Source organism: Rhodamnia argentea, chromosome 8 (genome assembly GCF_020921035.1).
Source record: "Rhodamnia argentea isolate NSW1041297 chromosome 8, ASM2092103v1, whole genome shotgun sequence".
Classification (NCBI taxonomy): domain Eukaryota; kingdom Viridiplantae; phylum Streptophyta; class Magnoliopsida; order Myrtales; family Myrtaceae; genus Rhodamnia; species Rhodamnia argentea.
Window position 1 is genome coordinate 21,422,458 of NC_063157.1, and position 18,017 is coordinate 21,440,474.

The following is an 18,017-nucleotide window of genomic DNA, read 5'->3' on the forward strand; positions in this document are numbered from 1 at the left end:
TCGCGTGAATGGTGTATTTCAATAATACATTAGTAAAGTAAAATCTTAATCTTTGTGCTATTTTCTTACTTCGTTTCTGGGAAAGCCAGTTCACTGATGCTATTCACCCGTCTAATTGTTTTGCAAGAAACTAATGAATCATTCATAATCTGGGAAACGGATCCATCTATCACAAAAGATGAGGTGTTAAGTTTTAAAAGAGCTCAACAAAAGAGTTAACCTTGGCTCCTTTCCATCGTCTCTGATCCATGAATTGATGCAGAAGGGCCTATGCACACGCACTGTTGCCAGCAGTTGAAGATGACTTCAATGTAAAGGAATCAGTCAGCATCATGATCCAATTCTTGCCTTTTCCTTATAGTAGAAGCTCCAGATTCTCTAGCGATATCGGCCGATGTTGATTAGTGCAAGCTCGCACCGAATTAGCCCATCTGTTATCGATGAGATTACAACCTAATACGAGCTTTACACTTATAGCAAGATCATAAGTACTATCACACACCATAATTACCGTGATCGAAAGTCCAGATTCGATCCGATAAAGCATTTGTGTTCAGAACAAGCTTGGTTCATAAAGTTTTGGCTACTGACTTATGGGCTCCAACTTCTTACATTATTCAAACAGTACGTACGGTGTATGAATGCCTAATGTTAAGTCTTATGTTAAGCTCGTTGGATAAGAATGGGAAGTGCTTTCATGCAAAAGCTTTGCGAGCTGAGATGGATGTGATAACCCTTGACCTTTTTTTTTTATCATTGTTGTCGTGGACCCAATCCGGTCCAATTGATTTTTTTTTATAAGCAATTTTAATCAATCTATTCAACACTTAGTAAACCTAAAGTCGATTAGAATACCACGACCTTCGTTTTTGTTTTTAGAAATAAATTAAAGGAGATTCACTAAGTATGTACATAGCTAAACTAATCGAATAGAGTATACTAGCCACCGTCATCAAGATTAATTGCACTTATTTGCATCGATTGGCTGGTCTATCCATCGCGAACATGGGTTAAATGAGGACTAGATAGGTGGCTTTCAAGTCGTGGGATTTCTCAAAAGGAATGAACCAGGATGATTACGAGGTTGTGTCAAGACCTTAATGAGTCGATCAATACACATCCTTAGTCGGTTCGTATCATCAAATTAGATGGACACAGTACCTCTCGTTATCTCTAGTTAGCTATGCGATGTCAACTTTCGTGAAAGTTAGAAGAAGCCTCTAATTACGTATGATAGAAGTGCGACGCGCACGCCAGATATACTAACACGCTTGCGTAAACATATAGTGCGATGGCCCCAAGGTTGTTCGGCGGTCGAGTTTTGCCATAAGATGAGGCATCTGCATAGATCACTAGCTACAGGAAGATTTCCAAATTGAACAGGTTGAATTAGCTGAGGCCTTGATGGAGCACTTTCTCGAATCGGGTAACATGTTCAAGTTCGTCAATTGTTGAGCCTAAGTTTTATTGAAGCGAGAAGGACGTCTCATTATTTTTGGTGTCCCTAGTGAGTAGCCAAGCCACATAATATTCAAACCTAAGTTACAATGGAATGAAGAGCAAGTCTAGTTGTCGATATCACACCTCATGTTGCCGACGGCCGACGGGAAGTCTTCATTTGGAATTTAATTAGCAGGCTAATTGATTAGAACCCTAAGAATTAGGAGGAAAAGAAGAAAGGACGAAATTGAATAAAGTGAGATAATCGAGTCAAACATGGGAAAAGTGTCAAAAAAGTCCAAAGCCTATTGCATTGGTGCCAATTCAGTCGTAAACTATTATTGATGCAAATTCAGTCCTAAACCTTTTGTATTGGTGCTAATTCAATCCTAAATTTTTTATTGGTGCCAATTCAGTCATAAACCTTTTGCATTGGTGCCAATTTAGTCCTAAACCTTTTGAATTTGTGTCAATTGAGTCAATCCGATTAATTTTGATCGGAAATCGCTAACGTGGACATCCGATGGTCCAACGTGGTATAGTTAGCGTCGATGTGGATATTTTTTAACATTTGTAATTATTTTTTTGATTTTTTTCTTTCTTTTTTATTACATTTCTTCTTTTTTTTATTGGGGTGGGCAAGAGTCGTCGATTGTATCCTATTGGTCCCAGGCCAGGGCCATCGACCCTCACGATATCTATCCAAGCGAGGGCGCCATGGCCCTCGCTGGCCCCCAATCAAAAGAAAAAAGAAAGTGCAAGAAAGAGAAGAAAAAACAAAAACTAGTAAAAATATTAAAAAAAATTAAAGTAATATTAAAAAAATATCTACGTCGGTGCCAATTGTGCCACGTAGGACAACCATCGTTCAAGTCAGCTATTTCTGGCTAAAATTGACCGGATTGACTCAATTGACGTGAATGCAAAAAGTTTATGACTCAATTGATACAAATGCAAAAGGTTTAGGAATTGGCACCAATAAATAGTTTATGATTGAATTGGCACCAATGCAATAATTTTGGGACTTTTTTGACACTTTTCTCACTCAAATAGTCAATTTGGCAAATGTACAATGAAACGACACTTACGATTTTACATATACACACACATATTATTGTTATTTTACGAGGTCACAAAATTAATCTGGCGTGATCAATTTTCTCGTTAAAATTGGGTTAAAATGTTTCCGTTGTTATCTAACTCGCGCGGTGTTGAGGTCGCCTTTCTCTAGGTAAATTCGTGTTACATTCAAATCGTGTATTATGCTCTTGTATCGAGAATAGCAATCCCTCAAATTGCCAGTGCAATAACCCTCGAAGCAAACCCTAATCCTCCTTTCTTACTCTAATTAGCAAGAAGTAACCTGAGAGCAACGGGCTTCGCTACTAATTCCGCCTCTCCTGCGTTTCGAAGTGACATACGGGATAGAGTTGGGTAGGAATTGTGGCAACTAGGAATTTTTTTTTTTATCGTGAAATGTCTCGTTACTAAGCGGAAAAAAAAGGAGGAAATAAAGCGAGGATTGCACATATCGACATAGTAAAATATATCGTTGGTCCTACACTAATTCGAAAAATATGCTCATTGTAGGATTAAGCAGATTTTCTATCACATCGATGATTGTATGTACATTTACTTGAAATGTAGTAGATGAGTACTTTTTTTTTTTCCTTTTATCGATACATCAATATGAAATGTGGTATATTATTTCTCGATAAAAAGATTGTCACGTTTCACGTTAATTTACGCATACAAACCGCAACGATTACCTCATTTTAAATATCTTGATTGTACGAGACTAGTGTCATGAGGCTTTTCAGATAAATTCCAGGGTTAACATGACGAAAGTGTTGTCCGGCAGAAAAGGGAGACGAAAAGTATTGTATTTGGTTAACTATGAATTGTGAGAAAATGGGCTCGAACAGCCGATTACCTCGTATGTAATCTTACATGCTTATGATTGATTCAACCTAATGTACGCCACGTGGCAAAGAATGATAGGCTGCCCCCCTCCCCCATGCATGTCAGTGTTCGACACACTGTCACCTTCGGTTTCAATGCCAAGTGCTACAGCCGTCCTAATTGGAAAAATCACGAAAATGCCTTAATTTGTCAGAATCTCTTCTCTCCTATTTTTCTATTTCGTTTTGATTTATTTTGCGAAGAAACGAGTTCTCGGGCTCATTGATTTTGTTTGCTGATTCATTCTCTCCAGATTATCTGGTACGCAGGTTTTATACAATACGTAATCATTTTCTTGAAAGCCCTCCTCCAGGGAATCGCCATCTCGAGCTTCACCAACTTCTTCTCTCTCAATATATTTTAATCTCTCTCTCTCTCTCTCTCTAAACTCAGGGCGTGGGACAAACATCCGCCATTGTCGGTGGCTGCTAAAGCTTTGTAACAGTACGCGGTCGATTAATTTAACCTCGGAAGCGTCGGGCCAAGATCCCCGCCAGGCCATTGTCTTGAGCTCCATCTCTCTCTCTCTCGATCTCGAACTGTTCTCGAAAACTACGGTCGAGTCTTATGCAGTGCTTCCTCGCCCGCTTCTCTTTCTGATGCTTTCATTTGTTTCCCCTCGGAAGTGTCACGTCCAACGAACCAGATTAGCAAACCCAAGAAACAGTTGTCTTCTCGTTGGTACTTGGATCTTGGGTGTTTCTCTAAGCATTGTCACGAGCTTTTCACATCCGTCGTAAAGTGCACAAGAGATCGCCACTCCGAATAACTCAACGAGTGCTAAAGGTCCCTAGCTCATTCACTTAAACGAGATACACGCGATTTCGTCCCCCCTATATTGGCATTTCAATGAAATGCCCATCATTACTTAGGGGTGAGCAAGATAGACTGACCAAATTAGGAACCGCTAGGACTAGATTGAACCGATCCGTTCGGTCCGGTTCTCAGGGCGCCGGTCCCATCCCCAATTCCGTAAAATTGAAATTGGTATTTTTTTTTTTTGGTCCGGTTCCCAATTCCATAAACTTGGAACCGGTGATTTTTTCATCAAATTCCAGATTTTGAGCGAACCAGGCCGAACTAATTATTTTCTATTCATTAAATGTAAACCAATAGTCATTTTTTTTAATGTAAACCTAATTTTGATTAATATATTAAAATTAAAATTCTTGTTTCTCACCCTTATTAATAATCCATCGGCTTTATTGGATTGCCCAGGAATTGAGCAGGTCGATCTAGTCAGGTCCAATTTCCGGTCCCAGAAACAAGAAATCGGTCCTTTCAGGTCCCGATTTCTGGATGGGAGCTGACCAAATCGGGAAAGAAATGAATTCTGCAAAAGATGGATGGAAGGGACCGTGGCTTTGCCCACATTGAAGATAAATATCCCCTCTAGCCTTGAGCTCAGACCCAATGTAATGGACCACCATGCAATGGCAAGAACGTTGTTTGGCTGAATCTCGAGAAAAAGGACAAAAAAGTGGGCCCCAAGGGTGTTCCATTAGGCACTCCGATCTTAGAAAAATTGGGCAAAAAGCGGGGATAAAAGCAATAGGGGCTAGAGAAAAGGCTGGTGTGCCAAAGTGCCTTTTTTTTGAAAGAGGGGGATGTTTTGACCCCCAAAAAAAAAAAAAAAAAAAAGAGAGGGGGATATGTCTTAAAAGAAGTCAGCATGTTCAGGCCTCATTCCCATATGGAACTGCTGTGTGAGGATCACATGTTTCTGCCCACATAATTCAACACTCCTCATGTCCGATGTATCATTCAACCTATCCGTTCTCGCTTTTAAGGTAGTTCGCACACTTGTTGGCAAAATACAATCCTTGGAGTTCGCTTTTCTCGTATCATAATCTGCACAAACTGTTCTCAAGGAATGCTTAGTGTGCTGTCCAATCTGAAATGTGCAATGCCCGCCTTTAGAATTAGCTTCTAGTAAACATATGATACTTAGAGTATTGGTTTTCTTTCCTTTTGTCGTTCTTGGCAAGAGAGTTGAGGTTTCTCTGGCGTTTTGCTAACCCTACATGAATGGTGAATGCTAAAAGTAGGTGATGGGTAAGAAGGAAACCATGACACTAGTGTTGGGTTCTCTCTTTTCTTTTTTCTCTCCCTCAAATTAGTTTAAGCTCAACCTCCGGCAAAAGAAAAGGATGATTCCAAGGAGGGGTTGGTGGGATTTTCGGTGACTGGCTTTCTTTGCATGAGAAGATGGACAATTTGATTTTGAAATTGACAAGAAAGCGGAAGCGTAAGTTTTCTATTTATGGAGGGAGAGAAAAGAAAAAGTGGGTGGGGTGTCCCTCAAAACCAGCTTAATTTTCGTGGGCGCTCACTAGTTGGGCAGTTACTTTCTTCCTTCGGATGTAACTGTTCGTCGTATCACATGATTGTGCCCTTTCAATTTTCATCTTCATCGCCATCACTTCAACATCCTGAGTGTTGAAGAAGCAAGAGAAGTGAAAACACCGTCAAAATCGAATCTTTCGCACTGTAGCTTCGCCTCCTCGTCCGTTGTCCCATTTGGGTTATTTTCTTGATGGCTTCTGTCATTTTGTGTTTGGAATTCTTGATCGACGCGACAGCAACCGAATGGTGAGAAACAGGTTGAACTCTTATGCAAGAAAAAGGGTACCATAAAAAAAGAATTTACAGAAAATGAAAAGCCATGGAGCGAACATTGTCATTATGAAGTCCTTCATAGTGGTTAAAAGAGGGCCCTTTTACATTTATGAAGACTTCAGAATGTGATCTTAAATCGCAGTTTCTCAAGCGCTCCAGCCAAAATCGTCTGGTTGCTCTGCTTTTGATTTCGTTCTTCTTCTGGGCTCCGGAGATAAAACCATGGCCTGTTTTCTGATATAATTTATGGGGATGTGACTATGAGAGAGTGACGGTGTCCTGCTTTTACTTTGCCTTCATCTGTTTCTTTCTTTTGCGGTGAACGTGAGCATGAATGTCCTCCTAACTTTTCGTTTGATGCTTCATTTATCTCTCAAGTTGCAAAGTTCCTGTCTTGCTTGCTGAGAAATTCTGCTTACTCAAATGCAGATTCGGCAGCTTCATTTCTTCACCAGCAGAAACTCCTAAGAAGGCGGGGACATCTGAGACTCATGGATCTTGATTGTGGCAAGTGCCGGGACTCTTCAAAGGTTGGTGCATTTATCTCGCCTCAAATTAACATGAATATTTACATCAAATTCTTGTGCAATTTCAAGCCTATTTCAGCTTGTGGAGTTGCCCAGATTACTGTTCTTCTAGAGAGGTGCTGATTTGTTTTCGGGTTGCCTGCTAATGGCTTTTCAGAAAGAGTCTTGGAAGACGATTTGGATTCTAGCTTATCAAAGCCTCGGTGTGGTGTATGGAGACTTGAGCATATCTCCTCTCTATGTCTACAAAAGCACATTTGCTGAAGATATTCAACATTCAGATACCAATGAAGAGATATTTGGTGTTCTCTCTTTTGTTTTCTGGACCCTCACTTTGCTTCCCCTATTCAAATATGTCTTTATTGTTCTTCGGGCAGACGATAATGGGGAGGGTAAGTGCCAAAACAGCTAATTGATGCTTGTTCATATTCGCTTTTTTCCATCCCCAATTATAAACATTTGGCTCATGATGTTGAAGGTGGAACATTTGCCCTCTATTCATTGATATGCCGGCATGTCAGAGTGAGCCTTCTACCGAACCGGCAGGCTGCCGATGAAGCAGTCTCTACGTATAAATTGGAGCACCATCCTGCGACCAGAAACAGCTCGAAGATGAAATCATTGCTCGAGAAGCACAAGGCCTTACACACTGCTTTGTTGATACTGGTCCTTTTGGGAACCTGCATGGTAATTGGAGATGGAGTGCTCACACCTGCGATTTCTGGTATGTTTTTTCATTCCCCAATTGAAGATTCTCGAGTACATGAAAGAACTCATGTTCTTATTGGCAGCTTCAATCTCTCTATTCTCTGACAAATTTGCTTTATCGTGGCTTAATGTAGTTTTCTCTGCCGTTTCTGGGCTTGAGTTTTCCATGTCCAAGGCACATCATGAATGTAAGTTTTAGTCCAAGTGTTAACAGTATGTTACGTATCTCAACATATGCCTCTTTGATGCACCGTTTCAATTTAACGGGAACTTCTAGTGTAATTTATGCAGACAAAAATATTTTGAGCTCCATTTTGTTCTGCCTCATTTTGAGCAGCTACAATGTGGAGGGAGTATGATTTGGCAATCTCATAAGGCTACTTTGAAGTACCCATAAAGAAAATATTACAATTTTACTCGTATCATCTATAATGAAATTTTCCTTTTTGCAGATGCAGTGATCCCGATCACTTGCGTCATACTTCTGTGCCTATTCGCCCTGCAACATTATGGCACACATCGGATTGGATTCTTCTTTGCTCCGATCGTTTTGATTTGGCTACTATGCATCAGTGCCCTCGGCTTGTATAACATTTTTCAGTGGAACCCCCATGTCTACAAGGCACTTTCACCTTATTACATGTTCAGTTTCTTGAGGAAGACGAGAATGGGGGGATGGATGTCTTTGGGAGGCATCTTATTGTGCATAACAGGTAAGATCTAGGGGCTTTTGCAAGGTCATTCTCAAGATTTTCAGTAGCAGTTATGTGGCAGGAGGGTTTTAATCAAGATGTAGTCTGTTTCTGTGTAGTCCTCATTTTCTCATTATATCTTATCCCTGGTCATGAACAAAGGCAAAGACCCATCATTTGTCCAGAGACTTGGTCTAGTCGCGAGTGTTTAAGGAAATTCCATAGTTCAATAGAAACTGATTCTAATTAATCATTTATCGTATCTGCAGGTTCAGAGGCAATGTTTGCTGATCTTGGACACTTCTCCTATACAGCAATCCAGGTCTTACTTTGCCTTAAATCTTTGCCTGATCTAGGTGATAGAGTAATTGACCTTTTCATTGGAAAGCACTAACTCTTGGTTGACGGTAAGCATTCTGTATATCGTTTGCAGATTGCTTTCACATTTCTAGTTTATCCAGCTCTCATATTGGCCTATATGGGTCAAGCTGCTTACCTGTCAAAGCATCACCACAACAGCGACCAAATTAGCTTCTATATCGCAGTTCCAGGTAAAGTTTTCATGATTTTGGATAAATCTAGACTGGCAATTTGTTCCACGTGTGGGACTGATGAATCACTAATAAAAGCTATGGCTGACTGAAATATTTGGGGGCAGAAAGTGTCAGATGGCCAGTACTTATAATTGCTATTCTTGCTTCCGTTGTCGGAAGCCAAGCCATCATAAGCGGAACATTCTCCATCATAAACCAGAGTCAATCCCTCAGTTGCTTCCCAAGAGTTAAGGTGGTTCATACATCAGATAAGATTCACGGGCAGATCTACATTCCAGAGATCAATTGGATGCTCATGATTCTCTGCATTGCTGTGACTATTGGCTTTAGAGACATAAAACACATGGGAAATGCCTCAGGTAAGCTATACCTTTGGTATGTCTGTAAGTCTAAGATCCATAGAGGACAACCCCAAATATGTAGCAAGATGTTGGTTCATATTTTACTTCCAATTGTCTCACTGTCTGAATTGAGCCTTTTTTGTTGATTGAGTTTCTGAAATCAACTTGTTTCAACCTTTTGCAGGCCTGGCAGTTATGGCAGTGATGCTAGTGACCACATGCCTCACTTCTTTGGTCATTATCCTATGCTGGCACAAACCTCCGATTGTTGCTTTGTCCTTCTTACTGTTTTTTGGTTCGATCGAATTACTCTACTTCTCAGCATCACTCACCAAGTTCACTGAAGGCGCTTGGCTTCCCATTCTTCTGGCCCTTTTCCTGATGACCATCATGTTAGTCTGGCATTATGGCACCGTCAAGAAATATGAATATGACCTCCACAACAAAGTCTCTTTGGAGTGGCTCTTAGCCTTGGGTCCGAGCTTGGGAATCGCTCGAGTCCCCGGCATTGGCATTGTCTTCACTGATCTCACTTCAGGAATCCCGGCTAACTTCTCCCGTTTCGTCACCAATCTCCCAGCCTTCCACCGCGTCCTTGTCTTCGTCTGTGTAAAGTCGGTCCCTGTCCCATATGTGCCCCCAGCTGAGCGCTATCTTGTTGGCCGTGTGGGCCCCGCAGCTCATCGGTCTTACAGGTGCATCGTCCGGTATGGATATCGGGACGTCCACCAGGACGTGGATTCCTTCGAGTCCGATCTCATTGACCGGCTGGCGGAATTCATCCGCTATGACTGGAATCGCGCTCGGGGCTGTACGAATTCGTGTGGTGAGGATGACGGGCTTCACTCAAATGCTTCGTCAAGTGAGTGCAGATTGACAGTGATCGGGATGGCAGCAGTGCTCTCCAGCGCGCCACTTTACGAGCTTGATGGGACCCTGGAACCAGCAAGCGTGTCTGTCGGGTTTCCGAGCACGGAGAGTGGTGGAGTAGCTGACTTAGTCGAAATGGAGCCCGTCAATGTCAGACAAAGAAGAGTGAGGTTCGCAGTTGACAATGACAATGCCTCGGAAAACAATGCTATGGAACATGACTCGCCCATGCGGGGAGAACTAGGGGACTTGGCAGAGGCTCAACAGGCTGGGACTGCGTTCATACTCGGGCACTCCCACGTCCGGGCGAAGCAAGGATCGTCGATCCTGAAGAGGCTGGCCATCGATTTCGGATATAACTTCCTCAGGAGGAACTGTAGAGGCACGGACGTGGTGCTTAGAGTGCCTCCAGCGTCACTTCTTGAGGTTGGCATGGTTTATGTAGTGTGAAAGCCATTCTAGTTGGTATATGGTAGTCTTTTGTCTCCTCATTTTAATAGAGGAAGACAGTGAGCGCACTGATTAACCCTGCAGAATTGTAATTACTTCCATCGACATTAAGTTTTGATGGAATCTAAAATGTTCAGCAATTGTAAGTATGAAATGGGAAGTCTCTCTCTCTCTCTTGGTTTTCTGAAGCAATTATGGGCCATTCGTCTCTGGTCCATAGATGTTTCTGACACGCTGGACTTGAGGCTCCCAAAAAATGGCAAAATCCTGAAGCTTTCTAACCTAAAATTTTGGTTTTCCAAAGTATGACAGAGAGCCACGTAGTTCATCAGGAACCATGGAAATCTCCTGTTCTCTTGTCCAGTGATTCCCCTCAAACTGACAGGATGCACGCACAAACTCATAGCGATCAACATATAAAAGACCGAAGCAGAGTAGAGAGACCTAGCTATTCAGGGTAACAAAGAGAAACGGGGCAAAAAAGCATGGGACTGAGAGCCCTTCCCTTGCCATCTTCGCCCACCACTTTGGGCTATCTTCCACATGCTGCGAGAGGGGTTAGGATTAGTAATTGTAAGTTCAGGGTCTTGGCTCAATCGGAGAAGGGGAAGAAGGAAGAGGGCGAGAAGAAGAAGCAGAGCAAGCAGTCTCTGTTCGGGAGTGTGACCGACGCTCTTGACTTTGCTCAAGTGAGGTCTACAGAAGATGCGGATCTCCTTGAAGATGCCAGAGCGGCCACTCGGTCCGGTGAGAGGATGTCCAGAGAGCAGGTCCGATTTGACTCTCCAAGTTCAAATCTTCCATTTTTTTTATTTTGTTTTTCAAACGTATGCAAACATGTGCTTGTAAATGTTCAATCTTTATTAGCTCAGCAAATACAAAGTGTTGCTTCCACAGTGCTCTCTCCCACTGTCCTGCCTATGAGAAGTTTATGCTGCTATTGGTAACGGGCCATTGATGAATTTTGTGCAGTATGGGGCTCTCAGAAGGAAGATTGGAGGGACATACAAGGATTTCTTCAAATCGTACATCGAAGGTGAACATTTCGTTCATGAATTTCATGTGTTTTTCCGGCCGCTAGAGCATTGATTCCTGAAGCTCAAGCCTGCTTTCTTCTTTTGCATTTGTGGGGATCAGTGGATGGGCAATATGTGGAAGAAGGGTGGGTGGACAAGACGTGCAAGATATGCAAGAAGGACACAAAGGGTGAGCCGAGGCAGGTGGACAAGCTTGGGAGATATGCGCATGTCGCTTGCCTGGACAACTCCAAGTCATCAGGCAACTTCTTCACCAGGCTCTTCTCCAGATAACAGAGAGGAGAACTTGGAAGCTGCTCCTTAATCTCCTTCTCTAGTTGTATTGTCATACATAATTTTGGTAGACCAAATAGTACCCAACGTTGTCTGAAATGCATGTTCTCTTCCGGAATGTCACCATCAGGATTGCTCTTATCCAAGTCTTCAAATTGCTGTTGGGGGATAGGCTATACCTTTCGAGTGGATATAGATTGTTTTTATCTTTTGACACACGGGTGAAATGTCACTTCCGTTTAGTTTCTTGGACCGTGTCGCTTCATAAGAAATGATTGAACTTTAAGCTCAAATCCGTTATTTTATGACGGGACGAGCTAAAATTGCGTTAATATACAGAAATAGCAACTAGTCATATTGATAGATATATGATCATCGCTACTCATAAAGTGTCGGGCCCAAAATGGCTAGGCTCGCTGAGGCCTACCGGCACCCCTTGCGTAAAATTCAATAATATCCGCCGGCTTCAGTGTATATGATCCTTTGCACCGACCTTCGGCCCGACTAAGCGAAGCCTAAAGTTTAGGCAAGGCATTGGTTCAAATTTGCACATGCCCTTTCATCGATCGGGCTAGCACAAGCCACCGTCGGGAGTGTTGATCACAATCAATGATTCTAAAAATGGGCCGAGAATGGAGGCCCAGGTTCTTGGGATTGGGCCCATATATTCCAGGCCCTGCGTGGGCCTTATAGGGCGAGTCGCCTCCGAAAATGGCGGGAATGAAGCCCCCGCTATTTGGCGGGAAAATCGCGCCTTATTTCCACTGCCCAGCCTCAGAAATCGGCGTCGCTCATTCGCTCACTGGCACGCACTCACTCAGAGTCTCCCAGAGAGAGAGAGAGAGAGAGAGATAAAGAGATGGTGGGGCTACCGTACGATTGCTTGGCGAACCCGCTGGGAGCCGTCCGGTTCACGTTCGAGAAGGCTATAGCCTCCGGCGCCGATCCGGCCGCTCTCAATGGCAAGGACTGGGGAGCCGGCGATCTCTTCCGCGATGTGCTCTTCGATCAAGGCGCTCTCTCTCAAGTAAGGATGCGGTGTCGTCATTTCTAATCGCCATATATCGCGCCTCTAAGTCTCGTATCTAGCTCTGATTTGCCTTGGGGCATTCGGAATCCCATATAATTTAGGGATTGAGTTGTTATTTCTCTTGCTTGACTTCATTTTGGGCCTGATCGCGAGTCACTTAAATGGAATAAACTTAAGGAGATTCTCGAAGCGTCTAAAGAAGTTGCTCGCCCTTCCACTGTGATTGTGAAAAATTCTAGTTTCTAGCCCGCAAGTTTTAGCTTCCTTGACATATGCTGAATTGGTTGATCAGCAAAATTAGTTGAAAGCGCAAGTTGTCAGAGAGCAGTTTGCGTATTTTAATTTAGTGGAAGTAGTTCTGGAGCACCCAATTGCATAAGGAAGGACTCGAAAAGCCTTATTTAGCTGATAATGGACTTAAGTTCTTTTGGAGTTAATGTTATGGTCCAATTGGTCTGTTCCACTGTAGGTTCCGGTCGTTAATGCTAAAAACATCGGACATGTTCAGCCCAACACACTTGTGCGCTTTCGTGGTATGATACAAGACATGTTGGGGAATGAATTCTATGCTGGTGCCTACAAGGTAATATTTGGTAGACCTTGTGAAGATGTGATTGCTGCATACTTTGCGTACATGAAACAAATGCAACTAACATAATGTGTTGCACTTTGCCCAGGATGGCTCTTTATGGAGAACAAACAAATACAGGGATGTCTCTCAGTTCCCTATGGGTTCTTCACCAGATATGCATATCTGGGAACGCCACTTGCTTTACTGTATCCAGGTGAGTTTCATTAGGAACATCCCAAAACTTCTGTCTCTTCTTCATTGCATTGCCCTGAAGCATTGTTTACCCCTTTGTTTGGCTGCTTTCAACCAATTATTTCATTTCTAGCTTCTGAGAAACATCTTATCATTAGAGAATAAAAATGAGCAAAGCTAAGTTAAATATTTGGATTTTTTACTTTGCGAAGGAGTTAGAGTCAAGTTCTTCTTTTGTCTCTTTTTTTTTTTGTCAAAGTTCTTTTGTTGATAAGCTGATTTTCTCTTCTTTTTCTTTGCACCTTAAGGTTCCAGGATTGAATCCCTGGGCTGACACTTCCTCAGGAACTGTTGTTGCACGACCTGTGGGCCAGACATCCCAACACGGGGAAAAGCGCAGGAGAGCAGATAATGAAGATATTGATCAAATGGATATAGAGGTAGAATTGGCTGCTTCCCATTTTTCTTCTTCTCATCTTGTTGTTTTCACATATCTGATGTGTTCTGCACTGACAGACCTCAGAAGATGGCGTTCAAAGATCTTCTGGTGTCAAAAAATTGGTAAGCATTCATTATTTGTCTAATTCATGATCTGTTTATTTTAACCTATTATCTGCAACGAAGCGTAGCATCATGTCTTTTGAACGAAGTAATCAACAGTCTAATTTAGTTTACTAGTTTCATGACTTACGTTTGAGTCGATAGCTGGTTTATGATGAGAAGAATAAGATATTTCTTGTCTAAGCAAAAACGGGTCAATTGTAGGGTTCATATGGTTCGTTGGTCTATGTTCTCCTAAGCTCTGTGAACTTCAGCAGCGAATTAGGCTGTAGAGGAGTAGTTTAATTGTTGAATATTTCTGAATTGATAGAGGGAGGATGGACACGCTTATCAGAACTTACGGTTGCCAGAACCTGTAGCCGAGACTACTGGTTTCGGTGCTTGTACCATGCCCAGAGAAGAGGGAGATTCACTTTCTTGTCTTATTAAGGTGCATATATATTACATTTATGGTTCTAAGCTGGTCATTAATCTTAACAATGCAAATCCTTGACTTGGTGAAGTCTTCTGTTTTCTCCTCAATCTGATTAAATCTAATAAAATATTGGTCATACAGGTATATGATTCTTCAGACTCCGAGTTGAAGCTAAATGACGTCTTCGAGTTTGTTGGAGTGCTAACTTTTGATTCCGATTACCAAGTGGATAATGATGAGTTCTTGGATAGCTTTTCTGAAGATATGTTGGCCTCTTTGCCCCTCAATAAGGTATTGAATACCAATTCACCTTTTATTCTTACCTAATGCATAGAAATTGTACCTCTTCTACATGTCTGCATTCTTGCATGGCATCCAGCAGTTCATTTAGTGGAAATTTTATGATTGAATTTTCCTAGATCTATTAAAACACGCCATCAGCTGAATTTTGAGTGAAATCAGATGATTCAACTGTATTCTCCAGAATAACCTGTGTTGTCCTTTTGAACTTTGCCAAACGTGCTAGCAAATTGACTAAACGATTTCGTTCTCATGTAGAATGAGTAAAAATTAAAAGGAAACACTGTGACTTGCCTTGTCTTGGTTCAGGTACCACGTCTCCATTGTCTCGTTCACAGAAAGCTCACAGCTCACGACTTTCTTCACAGCACCCCTTTGGAGGTAATTTTTGCCAAGACCAATATTTTATATTCTTCCGCACCTCTTTGTGATATTGTGCATACACCAAAGTTGAATCTCTTAATCTCTATGTCCAAGCATCTTCATTTGCTTTTGCTCAACTTTCGATTTATGTTGAGTGCTGCAGCTGAAGCCCCATTTGGTCAAAGAGGCGAGGGAAACTCTCCTGTCACATCTTACAGCCATTCTTGGCAATGATGGTTTAGCAGCTCATTTGGTATTGTTGCATCTTCTATCCAGGGTGCGTATTCTTTTCTTTGCCAACTTTGCAAATTTTTCTTTTGTTTTGAAGTATTTCTCTTTTTTGTAGTCTGATACTCAATCTTTAGCTTCTTTGTTTTCCTTCTCAAGTCTGATATGGGAAAGGCAATAACTAGATCCTCCAAAAGCAGGTACATGCCCGAATCGACAATTTTGCAGTTGGAAAGCTCTCTGTCAATCTCACTTGCTTTAACAAAGAAAGTGTATCTATCTTCGGCGATCACCTTACTCTGGCAATCAAGGACCTCCTACCTTTTTCACTTATTGTTCCCCTGACAGTTGATCATCTTAATGCTGCTTCACTTGCACCCAAAAAGGATTATGAAAGAAATAGGTATCAGATGCCTACTGTGTTGCTTATGAGTTCTCATGGTTGGTAACCATGGATCTTGAAAATCAGTTTTTACAATTGACATGGTTGATACTGCAGATTGGTGTCCGGGTTGATGCAGCTAGCTGAGGGCACACATTTAACAATTGATGAGACCCAGTTGGAAGTAGGAACTCTCAATTCTGTGGGTGTTGACAATGCTAGGTTGTTAAAATATTTAAGCGAGTATCAAAAGGTGATTTTGTCCTCAACTATCTTCATGTCCTTGTGTTTTTACTTGCCCATATCATTTTCCAGAGCAACCGGATATGCATTTGGCATGTAGATGGTAGTCTATAGCAGAACACATGATGTTTTCATACTTTTTTGTCAAGAGCGCATAGCGCCATTGTTTGTAAAGACTTACCGATGGTCTGAATGTGTTGGTTTTTAGGTGGAGTATGATTTTAAGTACTACAAGATGGAGGTGGCAGCTGATTTTCGATTACTCATCCTTTCTGAGGGTAAATCAAATATTTTTCCCGCTGATTTGGTAATTCCTTTTCGGCCTTCCTCAGTGTCTTCCGGCCGAGTAGTGGCTGCAGAAGCACTAGAAGCTTGGCGATGGTACTTGGCTACTGTTAGATCACTATCGCATTCAATTGACTCAGACATGCAGAAGGTATGAGGTTGATTGGCTCTATCATTGGCCTTTTTTTCTTTGGCATGGACGAGGATATAATTTATTGGATTGATTAGATTTTTCATGCACTCTCCGGCACCATAGATAAAGTCGGCATTTTGACTTGGTTATATGTTTGCTTTTGGAGAACCATATGGCAAGTATATCAATGGAAATTATCATGGCTAGGTTATACCCATCATGATTGTTCTGATGGTTTTAGAACTGAAATCTACTGCATATTTCCTGGGTAAGCTCTATAAGCAGTTTCCTTGGGTTCTAAAGTTACACTAGGGGTTTTTAACAACAGTGAGGTCGTTTTTAATAACCGTGAAATCTTTCTTGCTAGTAAAATGTGTCTAATGGGCAGAAATTCTTGTGGGAAGAATCTTCACACAATACACTAGGATAATTTTCTCTTTCTTTGGAGGGAAATCAGTGGAGTTTTTTAATGTCATGAGACAATGAGTGTTTTATATGCACAGGTGGTGGAGAATGATTTGGTTGCAGCGAGGCAAGCCAATCGAAACCTAAGCAGCCAGGATTTTAGCAGGTGGAAGTTGGATGAACTGCTCTTCTTATTTCAGTTGACATTTACATTTCCACTGCTACATTCGATTGACACACCGTTCTTTTCCGGCCCTGCAGATTGTTGACAATGGGCCGTCTAATGTCGTTAAGTTTCGGCGAAACCTCTCTTTCGTTGGAACATTGGCATATGGTCAAGGAACTCGAGAGGCTGCGATGGGAGAGGTTCGCATGAAGTGTGCAAATGACAGCTCTTTGCAAGAATTGCTGAAGTATATAAAGTGCAACTTCCATGCTGCAAGCTTTCTGCTGAAATGGCATTGTCTGTACATAACTCTCCGCCGCCTAAATCATCGAGATTTTTGTCCGGCCGAGACACTCTTTTTGGATCTAACATCTTCTGAGTGACATTGCTGTGGCTGAACGCACCGATGCTCTGCTTTACTGCACCATGATGTTGGGTTGTGTTGCTCCAATTCCTCTAAGCGTTCAGCACATGTATTGCCAAATGCGGTAGTCAAAACTCTTTAGCTTAGAACTCAGTGTAGGTATTCCAATTCCATGATCCTGCTTAGGAAGCACTAGGAACAGGGTCGGGACCATGCCCGACCAGATCTTCTCGACTTACGCTATTTCCAAAACTCCAGATCTTCACGTTTTCCAGCTCATTGCTCCGAAATTTTGCGGAGGAACTCAGATCCGCTACCCAAGATCCATTTCCTTGGCTGATAATGTTATGTTAGTTTACGGATGTGATTGCTAGTTGTAGGTCAATTAGATCATGAAGATGTGAATTTAAATTATGGATTAAAAGGTTGATAAGTCGAATCGGAAAAATTGGAAGTTTTTCATGAAGAGATCTCCTATACAAGAGAAATTGATACATGGGTAAATAATTGGCAATAGAGGTGAAAAAAGGGGTGAAGAAATGACTTAACATCTCCTTAAGCGTCTAATTGATAGATGACACTTATTTATGTATATAGCTTCGATCATTAAAATCAACAGTTATAGTGATTAATCAAATTTGTTCCTAATTGAGATGAATTGATTATTTTAGGAATAACAACTACTTTATCATCACCTTTTGTTCTTTGAGTTATTGGTAATTATCGAATGCGTAGGAAATCATTGAGAATCTAAAGTATTGCTTAACATGATCGAAAGCTAAAGAAACCCGTTACTATTGATAATTATCGAATGCTTAGAAAATTGTTAAAAACCTAAAGAATTACTTTAACGTGATCGAAAACTTAAAAAGATCTGTTCTCTGAACTGCATAAAAAATTATTAAG

At 41.6% G+C, this 18,017-nt stretch overlaps 3 protein-coding genes across 8 annotated transcripts in view; all 3 read left to right on the forward strand.

Moving 5' to 3' along the window:
- Nucleotides 1–17,257, forward strand: part of LOC115748218 (mini-chromosome maintenance complex-binding protein) — a 25,899-nt gene extending 8,642 nt beyond the window's left edge. The window contains exons 2-15 of one of the 2 annotated variants that reach the window (XM_048283251.1): nucleotides 12,309–12,500; nucleotides 12,973–13,086; nucleotides 13,181–13,288; nucleotides 13,575–13,706; nucleotides 13,783–13,827; nucleotides 14,138–14,257; nucleotides 14,384–14,533; nucleotides 14,852–14,923; nucleotides 15,069–15,182; nucleotides 15,334–15,536; nucleotides 15,633–15,768; nucleotides 15,967–16,194; nucleotides 16,680–16,747; nucleotides 16,843–17,257. In XM_048283251.1, the coding sequence (XP_048139208.1) occupies nucleotides 12,333–12,500; nucleotides 12,973–13,086; nucleotides 13,181–13,288; nucleotides 13,575–13,706; nucleotides 13,783–13,827; nucleotides 14,138–14,257; nucleotides 14,384–14,533; nucleotides 14,852–14,923; nucleotides 15,069–15,182; nucleotides 15,334–15,536; nucleotides 15,633–15,768; nucleotides 15,967–16,194; nucleotides 16,680–16,747; nucleotides 16,843–16,957 (1,773 nt within the window). In that variant the 5' untranslated portion in view covers nucleotides 12,309–12,332 and the 3' untranslated portion in view covers nucleotides 16,958–17,257. The remainder of the gene's footprint in view (nucleotides 1–12,308; nucleotides 12,501–12,972; nucleotides 13,087–13,180; nucleotides 13,289–13,574; nucleotides 13,707–13,782; nucleotides 13,828–14,137; nucleotides 14,258–14,383; nucleotides 14,534–14,851; nucleotides 14,924–15,068; nucleotides 15,183–15,333; nucleotides 15,537–15,632; nucleotides 15,769–15,966; nucleotides 16,195–16,679; nucleotides 16,748–16,842) is intronic. The other variant, XM_048283252.1, reaches the window with a different exon arrangement.
- Nucleotides 5,555–10,317, forward strand: LOC115748144 (potassium transporter 2). 5 transcript variants are annotated; one of them, XM_030684572.2, is made up of 11 exons: nucleotides 5,555–6,005; nucleotides 6,164–6,292; nucleotides 6,446–6,551; nucleotides 6,706–6,940; nucleotides 7,027–7,272; nucleotides 7,391–7,444; nucleotides 7,709–7,969; nucleotides 8,218–8,270; nucleotides 8,382–8,499; nucleotides 8,607–8,861; nucleotides 9,028–10,317. In XM_030684572.2, the coding sequence occupies exons 2-11, from the start codon at nucleotides 6,282–6,284 to the stop codon at nucleotides 10,161–10,163; spliced, it is 2,475 nt and encodes an 824-aa protein (XP_030540432.1). In that variant the 5' UTR covers nucleotides 5,555–6,005; nucleotides 6,164–6,281; the 3' UTR covers nucleotides 10,164–10,317. The 5 variants fall into 5 exon arrangements, with proteins under 5 accessions (XP_030540432.1, XP_030540434.1, XP_030540435.1 ...); XM_030684574.2 differs by having other exon boundaries at nucleotides 5,555–6,345; nucleotides 6,451–6,551; XM_030684575.2 differs by having other exon boundaries at nucleotides 5,555–6,295; nucleotides 6,451–6,551.
- LOC115748145 lies at nucleotides 10,463–11,802 on the forward strand. Its single transcript, XM_030684578.2, has 3 exons — nucleotides 10,463–10,933; nucleotides 11,136–11,199; nucleotides 11,301–11,802. The coding sequence occupies exons 1-3, from the start codon at nucleotides 10,649–10,651 to the stop codon at nucleotides 11,471–11,473; spliced, it is 522 nt and encodes a 173-aa protein (XP_030540438.1). The 5' UTR covers nucleotides 10,463–10,648; the 3' UTR covers nucleotides 11,474–11,802.
- Nucleotides 17,258–18,017: the final 760 nt, after the last annotated feature.

Coding starts and splice junctions, on each gene's coding strand:
- LOC115748145 (XM_030684578.2), top strand. CDS start 10,649: ATGGGACTGAGAGCCCTTCCCTTGCCATCTTCGCCCACCACTTTGGGC. Junction 10,934..11,135: donor AGAGGATGTCCAGAGAGCAG/GTCCGATTTGAC, acceptor AATTTTGTGCAG/TATGGGGCTCTCAGAAGGAA. Junction 11,200..11,300: donor CTTCAAATCGTACATCGAAG/GTGAACATTTCG, acceptor TGTGGGGATCAG/TGGATGGGCAATATGTGGAA.
- LOC115748144 (XM_030684573.2), top strand. Junction 6,941..7,026: donor GGCAGACGATAATGGGGAGG/GTAAGTGCCAAA, acceptor ATGATGTTGAAG/GTGGAACATTTGCCCTCTAT. Junction 8,862..9,027: donor ACACATGGGAAATGCCTCAG/GTAAGCTATACC, acceptor AACCTTTTGCAG/GCCTGGCAGTTATGGCAGTG.